The sequence below is a fragment of the Hypanus sabinus genome, unplaced genomic scaffold (assembly GCF_030144855.1).
Source record: "Hypanus sabinus isolate sHypSab1 unplaced genomic scaffold, sHypSab1.hap1 scaffold_752, whole genome shotgun sequence".
NCBI lineage: Eukaryota > Metazoa > Chordata > Chondrichthyes > Myliobatiformes > Dasyatidae > Hypanus > Hypanus sabinus.
The window spans coordinates 33,919-45,607 of NW_026781603.1; the positions used below are offsets into that span (position 1 = coordinate 33,919).

Below are 11,689 nucleotides of genomic sequence, written 5' to 3' on the forward strand. Positions count from 1 at the left end.
GTATTCGCCTCGATCAGGTAACCTCTCATCCTCTGCGAAATATCAGAATCTCAACAATTCATCCCAAAATGTGCGCCAGAAGTATTTCAGAATTAAAATTTTGTAAAATGAATATCTCTTCGTCAATTTAGGGAATAAATGACAGATAGTTCACGTATGAGTCAGTTGGCTAATTCCTCAATAATCTGTAATTGGGCGACGCGCGGTCGTGTCGTCAGAAAGACACGTGACAGTGCTGTATCTCCACATAGGATAACAACAACAGCAATTCAAGAGAGGTGCCTTGACATAAACGCCAAAGAATACAAGAAAATCAATCCAGTGATTCTATTCGCCGCTACGTGGTCAAACTGGAGCCGGGACGTAATCAGAATCTCTAAAGTTCATGCAACAGTGTGCGCCCAAAACTATTTCAGGCCTGTAATTTCTCTGAAACATTCTGCTCAGTCAGCTGTTTCGATTAATGCGCATCACTTCGTGAACGAATGGAATAAAGGACAAATATCTCACGGATCATTGTATGAGAAATGATTGAAAGCCTGCAAGAAAGCACCAAGGAACAACAGAAGGCAAGTTATGCAAGCATAAAGAAAGTAATAACATAGGTAAATAGATAGATAGATAGATAGATAGATAGATAGATAGATAGACAGACAGACAGACAGACAGATAGATAGATAGATAGATAGATAGATAGATAGATAGATAGATAGATAGATAGATAGATAGATAGATAGATAGATAGATAGATAGACAGACAGACAGACAGAGGGGTAGTTGTATAAAGGTTACTGAGATCGTCAGGTGTAGAGTCATTGAATTTGAGTCTATACTTTGTAGAAGGAGTTCAGCTTGAATTGAGAGACGTCATCCACGATTTTAAAGGGGCCTGATTGTTGATCCTGGCGGTATCGGCCTCACAGCTCCAGTTCCAACTTCGCCATTGAGGCAGCGAGAAGGGATTATGTCCTGGATGGCGGTTGTTTTTGATGATGTTGCTTAAATGCCTCGACTGTAGAACTATTCCATCAAGTTTTTTTTTCCCCAGCACGCTGCTGATGACCTACATGCATTTCCAAATATGCATTTTCCAAATTGGAGCCAACAGTTCTGTGTCAAGTGCATTGAAAGATGTTGGTATTATTCCTGTTTTAAGCTCTAGGCGCACTGTAGTAAGCGCCATAATTCTGCACCTTTTACAAATGACTAACCATTTGTTGCTGGGCATTGCATTCAGCTGGCGACTGTAGATGTCTCACACACGCTGCAACGTTCATGAACAATGATATCGGTCGATTGTAACTAACAGGTGACTTAACATGACAGGACGGTGCAATATCTATGCGCATTGTGCCCATCACCACCCACATTTACTGTTGGTAGCCACCGAGACACTGGATGTATTTCTATCGACTCAGCTCAGTTGATTGGACAAGTATAGTTGCAAACCTCTACAGATCCTACAGTCTCTGTACAGCGCCAAACTCTTAAACCTAACATTGTTTCCAGCCACCTCCATCACCTCCTCCAATTGCCGACCCCCACGCCCCAAACTGTCCGTTATCTATGACGTCCGACTTGGTTCACACTTGCGGCAACATCGGATTTGCCATTACCCGGAGGAATAGAAACCATATATACATTTCGCCTTGCCCAGTTTGTTCCAGCACCCCATCAAGCTGAACCTCCCGTTCTCCTGCATTTTGTCGAAAACCTTTTACACTCTGACAAATCAAGAGCCCATGAAGATCACCTTTATATATACTATCACGTACCACGTGACTGGGTTACCAAACCAGCAGAAATGGAATGATGCGTTGGAGTTTGGTGGTACTGTAACCAGAAGTGTTTATTAGTAAACTAAGTGACTAAGTGATACAGAACAATAAAATGCAAATATACAGATAACACAGTTTAGCAATGATATATACAGAAGTTTAGAAATATAAATCAAAACAAAGATCTGTCAAAGCCTAGTGGTAAATGAATAGTCTTAAGATGAGGCAGAGTTCAGTTCAGTTCAGCTTAAGTCTAGCAAGTTGCTGTTGTACCGTTGAAATGAGTCAGGGAGAGAGCGAGAGAGAGAGAGAGAGAGAGAGAGAGAGAGAGAGAGAGAGAGAGAGAGAGAGATGAGCAGCTGCAGCAGGCAAACCTTCCGTTGTCTTCTGGTTTTGTTGCGCTGTTCCCGGCCAGACCGTTCTTCAGTGGTGTGCTCCTCACCCAGCCGAGGGTGGACACTCACACACATACCCCCCACCGGCCAAACTTGACACAGTGTGAGCCTCTGATCGATTGCCCCGAATCGATCCACCAATCCTCCACCTTCCTGTGGGTGCACAATGCTCTTTCAGTGTCCCGTGGCGTGACTGCCTGTGTCTCAGCAGACCTGCATGTTATCTCCCCTGCCAGGGTACCAGCCATCCATCAACTGAACATTTCCATGTCCATCACCTGGCCCCGCCTTGCTGTGTCAGCAGGGATTCACACCAGCAGGCTCTCTCACATCTGCTCTGGGTGCTGTCTCCCTCTCTTCTCTCTTGTTAGCAGCAATGTCCAAAAGCCAGACTCATTCTCCAGACATTTTGAAGTGGACCTCCACAAAAAATATGAACCCTAGTAGTACATAACAATACCCAATTGCAGGCCCTCCGGTGCCGGTGTGGCAATGAATTTCATGCAACAATCACCCTGTGGCTGAAGTTGCTTGCCTTCAGCTCGGTTCTGTAGGGATGGGGGGCTGTCTCCCCTGATCCTCGACTCCTCACTGCACGAAGCACTCTCTCTGCATCCCATCCAGCAGACGTCATTCTTTTCCAGTCCACCGAGGACAGGCTTAGAGCCATCAAATGCTTTCCATTACGTACCATTCCTTCGACCATTCACTTGAACCTCCTGTGGACCGGTTCCAATGCCAGAATAATCAGTCATGGATACCGCAACCAAATTACACAATTCACACAATGCTCACAGAGCAGAGACTTATAAATCCCAAACATTGCATCCTTGCTTTACTAGTCATGTTCTGATATTGCATGCTGACACTCTTCTCTCTGTTATCTACACAAACCCATGGTTGGCATATTTTATGACATAGACTCGACGAAGAACTGCGCTAATACGACACAATCATACAATATGTGATTGTCCTCAGAACTGAAACAGTCAGGTCCTCTCTGTCGGTGTGCGACTGAACCACTCTTCTCCCGCTCCACCGTCTGCGGATCGGTCGACACAGACCAATGAACAAGACGTTGTTTGGACCTAATTTGAGGTATTGGTGCAGATACGTCCGCCGAGCCAGAGCAACGATTTCAGTACGTTTGAAGGAGTGCACAGAAAACTTAGAAGAATGTTCTGGATAAATTGAAGACATAATTTATGGACAGAATTAAATAGGTTATGACTGTTCGCAAGGAGGGGAAATTGAGAAAGGGGAGCAAAGTTATGAAGGACGCAGACAGGTAGGTTTAATGCAAAGGAAAGTAAACCCATTGGCTCAGATTGAGAGAAAAACCTGAGGAGATGGACTAAGGATGAGATGTTATTTCTTGAAAGGAAACATGAGGCGGAACTTGTTCACAGACAGGCCCGTAAAAGTGTGGAGCTATCCCACCGCAGAACCGCTCGATTCAGCTTCGATTTCAATATTCACGATGCATTTGGATCGGTACATGCACATGCGAGGGACGATAGGTTGCAGTTCGATGGGCCAAGGCAGAACGATTGATCTCAAGGAGCGAGATGCGGCGAAGGTTCATTCTCTGAGCTGTAATATACTTAGAGCCTGCGATGCTTTAACCCTGTTGACACGGCCCAGTGACCACCCCTCCAGTATCAAAAAATTCTGAAGCATCTGAGCAAAAGAGCCAACATTAGTGTTACTGATGGATTTCTGGACAAGATAATTTTGCTTCTCCACTGGGAACCGAGATCCCATAAGGCAGAGAACACTGATTCATTTTGTGAAGTCACGACAATTAACACCGAATCCAATGCGGGATGATTTCATCATCGACAATCTGAAAGCTCTATAAAAGATGAACACCCCAGTCTCTTTTCTTCACTTGACACTAAACTATTAAGGCACACCTAAAACGTACATGTATTCCAGTTGAGAAGAACCGGGTTTATCTCGACGGCATCCGACCAAGATTTTTCATTACGTGCTTCGCGTCTCGGGTGGGATTATTTTAAACGATTCAATATGTTGTGAATTATTGAAGGAGTTACAAACCGGATATCTCCTGCAGACCTGCAGAAGAATACGTGGCCGGACCGCAGAGTTCAAATACAGCATGGAGCGAGCAGAGGCAATATGTTATCCTGTTATTGCAGCCATCGGCATCCCAGGTAAGATTTTCGCTCCTTTGTGATGTCAAACTGTTACTGGTAATCATATTGTGATATGTTAATTATGCTCCTTGCTTGTCATTTCCCCTTGAATTTAATCTATTAATAGTGTTTTTTTTAAGATCTAGGGTGTTTTTTTCAGTGAACGTTATAATTTTATGGTATATGAATTATATTACAATAGTGTAATTCCTATAGCAATTCGCAAAAGGGCGAATAATTTGTCTGCAAAATTCGCATTTAACCTAACTTATGGCAGCATGTTTTCAGGTTTAAGCCATAGCTATCTGCTCGACGATTGCCAAGTACAGTATAATCACGTTCGTGTCCACTACAATCCCAAAAGATTCTGCAAATCCTAAATATCCGGAATGGCACACACAAAAATGATAGAGTATCTCACCGGGTATCATCTACCCAACGTGTCCAAACTGTTTTTTTACGTCCTGGACCCGAAACATTAACCGAGATGTCCGTGTACACTTGTTGTGAGGCGCTGATGGTGAGGAACAAACAGCCGACGTTTCTCGGCCGGAAACGTCACACTTTATCCACATTCCTCCATGCTCTGAGAACGGAATTATCTCTGTGTTAATCTGATAGTGTGTTTTTCCCTGCCGTGTGCATGCTAATTATTTCCAGTACTGTCACGGTGGTTCTTCGCTTTGAAAACAAGCGGATAATCTAACACGGCTCATTCTCTTATTTCTGTTCGCCGTGTTGGAAATGCTTCCATCATAAATCTCACTCACAGATGGGCATCTTCACCGTTGTCGCAGGGGTTACTGAATTTGTTTTCATGCCATAGTCCCCTGATCTTAACCAAGGGCTCTGAATGACGCTACGTTGGGTGCTCGAGGTTGATGCTTTGAAAAACATTTATTTTTGTAACATATCGAATTCGAGTTTTTAATGTAATGTGGCTTATGTCTCGTACTTTGCGAACACCAATGCGGCTGATTGCACGCAGTCTTTTATTTTTAAACCAATGTAGTAACGTTGAGAGGTTTCCTAGTAGAAAATGGTCGACGGTTTAATCCGCTCCCTATGTTCTGCCAGACCTGCTGAGATTCTCTAAAATATTGTTCCTATTACCCTGGATTCGGGGCATTTCAGAACCTCTTGTGTTTACAGTTTCTTTCGGTTTAGAATAAGGGGGGAATAGTTGTGCTTTACACACAATCGTATGGTTTATTTGGTGACAGCTAAAGTGACCATAGATGTCTAATTATTTACATTCCATGTTACTGTTCTATATTTTATTGTGAGGAAAATGGAAACGCATGGATATTGACTAGACATAACAAAACAGCTTATAGGCCGATTGAATAATAATTGCCACAACATTGCGAACGGATGGGTCTGTTCCGGTACTGTATACTCTTTAATATTTCCTGTTCTCAATCTCTCATTCGCGACAGCGGGATTCCAATAGAATACGTTTCCACTGACGTAACTTTGATCAGGACACTTTGTAGAATTCAGTTCCACTCCCAATTAGTCTGAAAAAGTGTTTTTAATTTTTTTTATGAGCGGCAAAAAATATCATCAGCTCCCTTTTCGTGCACTCGCCTTATTATTCCGTCCTTAATACTGATAAACAAAGCCTCCTGTTCGATTTTCCGTTCAACCGTTTTTATGTGTGTACTGACTAATCCATTGCACTGAGAATTATCGACGTATGCTACATTTCTTACACACAAACCCGCACACAGTGGCACTTTATTCTGCGCACCTGCGACCGGATAGTTAATGCAATATCTTATCATGTGCCAGCAAGTCAATACATACAACCATGCAGACATGGTCAAGAGTTTCAGTTTCTGCTCAGACCGAACATCGGGGAGGGGAAGACAAGTGATTTCAGTGTCTTTGACCATGCAGTGAATGTTGGTGCCAGAAGTGTTGGTTTTTGTACCTCAGTGACTCTGATCCTTTAAGATTTACCCGCAAAAATCATCTCTAGGGATTACAGACCCGTTACGAAAATCTTAAAGCTATCTGGTCAGAGACAACTGTTTGGCGGAAACCGCAGTTTTACCGAGAATAGCCGGCCAGACAGAACAGATATTTGAAAGCTTTCAGAAAGGCTCCAGTAACACCACTAACCACGCGTTACAACGATGGCATGCAGAGAGGAGTCTCTGAAAGTCAGACTTTGGAATGAATGGAGTACAGCAGCAGAGGACCGCACTGAGTTGCTCTCCTGTCACTCATGGTGTGTTCACTGAGTAGTACAGTTCACCATATCAGGCAAACATTCAACACCAGTAATTTTAATCAAGGCTTGGCATGTAGCGAATCCACAACAGCGATGATCTTCCTTTTCGGCTCTGCATACCTTCCGTGCTTTATATGATTTTTATAATCAAAAGACACGCTGCCGTGTATTGTTATCTTCAAAAAAAAATCTGTGGGTTTGTGGAACGGATGTCATAATTCTATTTTTCTCATACTCCTTTTCCGTACTTTTTGCCAGTTAACCTGGTGGCGATCGTGATACTCAGCCGAGGAAACTGTGGCCTCTCCAGGGGAATCACTCAGTATCTGGTGGCGATGGCAGTGGCTGATCTAATGGTCGTGATCACCGAAGTCCTGTTCTTCCAGATAGTTGACGCCTATCATCTACACTGGCTTCGGCTTTCCCATCCGTTCTGTTTAGTCCACTTCGTCCTGTGTTACATGGCTATTGATTGTTCCGTGTGGCTAACGGTGGCGTTCACTTTCGATCGCTTTGTGGCTATTTGCTGGCCGAGTATTCAATCTAAATATTGCAACCCGAAAATTGCAGGATTGGTGACCGGCACAATATGCGTGGCTTTCTGTATGAAGAATGTCCCATATTACTTCGTGCATGAAGACAAAGTCATTACTCCTCTAGGAGATAAATGGTCGGTGTGCAAATACAAGAGCTTACTTCAGATGAAGGCAGAGTATGAGTGGTTTTTCTGGATGGACCGTCTGCTGAATCCGTTGCTCCCTTTCTTCCTCATTTTGTTCCTCAACATACTGACAGTCCGGCAGATCCTGGCGTCGACCCGAATCCGCCAGGGGCTCAAGGGACAGAGAAATAGCGAGAAGCAGCACGATCCGGAGATTAAGAGCCGCAGACAGTCCATCGTCCTGCTCTTCTCCTTGTCGGCGAGTTTCCTCATCTGCTGGGGGACAACCACTCTGGTCTTCATTTTGCTGCGGTGCCTCTACACGGACCTGGAAACGTCCATCCAACTGTGGCGGGCGCAGCAAGCGGGGACACTGATTCAGCTTTTCAGCTGCTGCACAAACACCTTCATTTACGGTGTGTCCCAGACCAAATTCAGGGAGCAGCTGAAGACTGCAGCTCTGTGCCCCATTAACCTGTTTGTTAAAATGGTAAGGAAGTGCTGAGAGCGCAGTTAAACATATTCAATCATATGATGTTTCCGATAACGACTCGTCATCAGTCTTAGAAACAGGCTTGTAATGGGCATTCTTTAAAATACTTGTTCTGCTGCAGAATAAGAGAGTGATTGATAGGTTCGTGGCCTAATGTAGGAGTCAATTTTAGAAAACCAAGCTCATTTATTTTTCAACATAATCCCCTCTTACATTAACATACTTAGTCCAACGGTTGTGGCACATACGGATCGTGGACGTCCAGAAAGTGTCAACTGCAGGAGTGATTGATAGGTCTGTGGCCTAAGGCAGAAGGAGAGGAGTTATTAACTTCAAACCTTCTGCATAAACACTCTGAGAGTTGACCTGTAAGTGCAGATAATGCCATCTATATAACTCATCTCCTTCTCCCTCAGGCTACGAACGTATCAATCACCCATCTATAGACAGTTTCTGGAGGTCCAGGGTCCGTATGCACACGACCGCTGGTCTAAGTGTGTAGAGTTCTAGAAAAGTAGATGGGGACTCTTTTAAAAAATAAATGTGCTAGACTTTATAAAATTGACTCCTTCTACCTTCGGCGTGGAACATATCGATCACCCCTAGTTGTGTGCTTATCTAGAACTGTCCTGCCCTTCTCTTGTCAAATAAATCGTTTCTCTCTGCGGAATAGCCACATGATTCGTTATGGTGTTTCCGATATACAGCCAATACTCACTTTATAGGTCCATTTATATGCCTGATCTTTTACGCAAAAATCTGCTCAGCCATTGATTTGGCAGCACCTGAATACACTGAAACGTGCAGCTATGGCGAAGGGGTTCACTTATTCCTCATATCAAAACAAAAAATCAGAATGGGAAAGAAATGTGATCTATTTGTCCTTGGTCTGATGTGATGTGTTTGTGCCAGACGGGGTAGCTTGATATCTCGCAACTGCTGAGACACTGAGGTTTTCATGCACAAATGCTCTTACAGTTCACAGATAATGGCGACAAAACAGAAACAAAACAGCCAGTGACAGGCGCGTCTGAAGGCCCAAAGGCAGTTTTATTCAGAGAGCTGAGAGGAATATGGCAAAACTGTTCTAACGTAACAGGAAGTCGAGAGAAACTCGAATAAACATGTGTTATAACAATGGTGTAACGAGGTGCGTCACTATTCACACAAACACACATTGACGTGGATGGGCTACAGCAGCAGAAGATTGCATTGAATTCCATCTCAAAATGTAACTAACTGGCCTCTAAATGCAATTAATTTCATGCACGTTGTATCAAGCAATATTCAATCTGCAAAAATCCCTTCTGCAATATCTAGAGTCATGGCGACTAATCTGATATTCCGGCATACATTGCGCACATTGAAACACACACACACACACACACACACACACACGCACACACACACACACACTCACTCACACACACACACTCACTCACACAGACCCACGCATACACACACACACACACACACACACACACACTCACTCACACACACACACACACACACTCACTCACACAGACCCACGCATACACACACACACACACACACACACACACACACACACACACATACACAAGCACTTTTAGAGGAATTTAACAGGTCAGGCATCTCGATCACGAGGAATAACTGAACGATCCGTCCAGATTGCCTTCATTAGGATCCAACTAATCAGTACCGAAATGTTGACCAAGGATGTGAATCATGGTCATCGCATTTGTGCCACCTGATCTGATAAAGTTCCTCCCTACAAGGACACTATGGACAACTCAGGAGAGTGCTCGCATCCATCTCTGAGGACAATGGAAATAAAGATGTAACATTTGATTATCAACTTAGAATTCTCATAGAAACAGTCCGAATTTTAAAAGGCGGGAATACATTAGATATGGCAAGGTTACTTCCCAAGGTTGGGGATTCGAGGACAAGAGGGCAGGACTTCAGGATTGAAGGACATCCATTTATATCTGAGAATCGGAGAAATTGCTTTCGTCAGGGGGTGGTATATCCGTGGATTTTTCTTCTTTTTGCCACGAGCCCCTGTGTAGGCCAAGTCATTGGATGTATCTAAGGCAGAGATAAATAGGTTATTGATTAGTCAGGACATCAAAGGGTATGGGGTGAAAGCAACGGAGGGGGGTGTGTGACTGGAGGAATTGGATCAGCGCATGATTGAATGGAAAAGCAGACACAATGGGCTGAATGGCCTCCTTCTGCCTCTATATCATACTTATGGTCTAATTCCTGACTGTGCCGGCGTCATTTAAAATGCAGCTCTTAATCAACATGTGCGGAAGGTATTATTAAAATTAAATAAACGGCTCCAACTGCGAAATGCGATGAACTGGAACTCCTCACTCAGAAGGCGTAAAACATGAAATAAGGGAAAATCGATCAATCCCCCTTCTGTTATTCAATCATATAAAGGTAGCATTTTATGACCGTTACTAAACAGTATAGGCTCATAGGATCATGTGATACATGACCACAATGACATCCTCTCGCGGATCATCGAGTCTGCTCCGTCATTTCACTGTAGCTGATTCATTATGCCTCTCATCGGCATTCACCTGCCTTCCATCTATAAACATTTACCTCCATCCTATTTAAGATATTCCTTCTTAAAAATACCCAGTGGCCTCTACTCCCCAGACAACTGCAACAATGACTTCCGCGGTTTTTTTGTTTCATCCCCTGACGAAATAAATTCCTCCTCGTCTCTGTTCTGAAGGAAGATACTTTTCTTCTAAGTCTCTGGTCTCTGGTCCTAGCTTTCCACAACTTTGGAAACAGCCACTCAACGCCCCCGCTCTATCTCGGACTTTCAACTCGCGAAAGCTTACAATGAACACGTACAAAGAAGCTGGATGAACTCACCAGGGCGGACAGCATCGATTGAAAGGAGCAGTTAACGTCAGGACGAAGGGTCTCGGCCCGAAACGTTGATTGCTCCTTTCAACCGATGCTGGCTTCCTGCTGAGTTCATCCAGCTTGTTTGTACCTGTTTATTTGACCACAGCATCTGCAGTGTACTTTGTGTTTACTTTAAGGTTACAATGAGGCCACTCGTCATCCGCTGCTCCCACCACGCGCGACACACACACACACAAACAGAAACTGGCCCAGAACCATCAAAGGTACCGATAACGTCAATACTTTCACACCGATGTGAGCGTACCTCCTCTTCGGTAGTGGGCGTGAAGCTGCAAGCATCGTTAAGGATTTATCCGGTATACATGCTATCCAAGTACAAAAATAATCCATAACACATTTTAAAGAATTTGCGATTCTATACCAAGGTCTGTCAAGATTTTTCAGGTAAAAATCTTGGAGTTTCGTCATCTGGACCTGATGCGAGGACTTGCGGGTACCTGAGATCCCGAGTGCGATGTCGCCTGGCGATTAACCGTGCGGAGCCCAGATCACTGCACGATCAGCGTTGGAGGTCAGGTAAAGTGGGAGGTTCGAGACGAAGGGCGATTCAACCAACACGACAAGAGTAGTGCTGGCGGAAGATGATGTCACAACAGATTAGCCATGCAGACGGAGGATTACTGCTGGGGTGAAATGTCCACGGTCGTATTTCATTTCATGCCACTGGACACTGGCACGGACCTGTCAAGAGTGCTGCCTATGCATCAACCTCCCCACGTTAAACAAATTGACGCACAGGTGTTGTCCACTTGGAGAATCCAAACATGCTCTTCATGGAAACTTTACACATAACTCGAGACTTCACACTGCCTCTACAAATGATATGACGAGACTGAGGTCCTGGATCTGAAACTGTCTTTTATTTCACTGACAGAAACATCCTGATCAGCACCTCCCTCAATTTGCTTGACGCAGCAGTTCCTTGCACCGATATTCTCCATTATACGGATTGTACGGGTTGTGAGTCGGAGCCTCCGATTTTCAGGCTAAAATGCGTTCCGATTAACACTCTGGTATACTTAAACCC

The 11,689-nt window shown here is 44.1% G+C and overlaps 1 protein-coding gene across 1 annotated transcript; it reads left to right on the forward strand.

The window, feature by feature from the left end:
• Positions 1–4,295: 4,295 nt before the first annotated feature.
• Positions 4,296–7,737, forward strand: LOC132390048 (probable G-protein coupled receptor 139). The gene is made up of 2 exons (XM_059962634.1): positions 4,296–4,350; positions 6,830–7,737. Exons 1-2 carry the CDS (start codon positions 4,296–4,298, stop codon positions 7,735–7,737), a joined length of 963 nt encoding a protein of 320 aa, XP_059818617.1.
• The last annotated feature ends 3,952 nt before the right edge of the window (positions 7,738–11,689 follow it).

What these genes read in the sequence shown, in the direction of transcription:
- LOC132390048 (XM_059962634.1), top strand. Translation starts at nt 4,296, where the DNA reads ATGGAGCGAGCAGAGGCAATATGTTATCCTGTTATTGCAGCCATCGGC. An exon ending in TGCAGCCATCGGCATCCCAG is followed by an intron (nt 4,351 to 6,829) that starts GTAAGATTTTCG and finishes ACTTTTTGCCAG; the next exon opens with TTAACCTGGTGGCGATCGTG.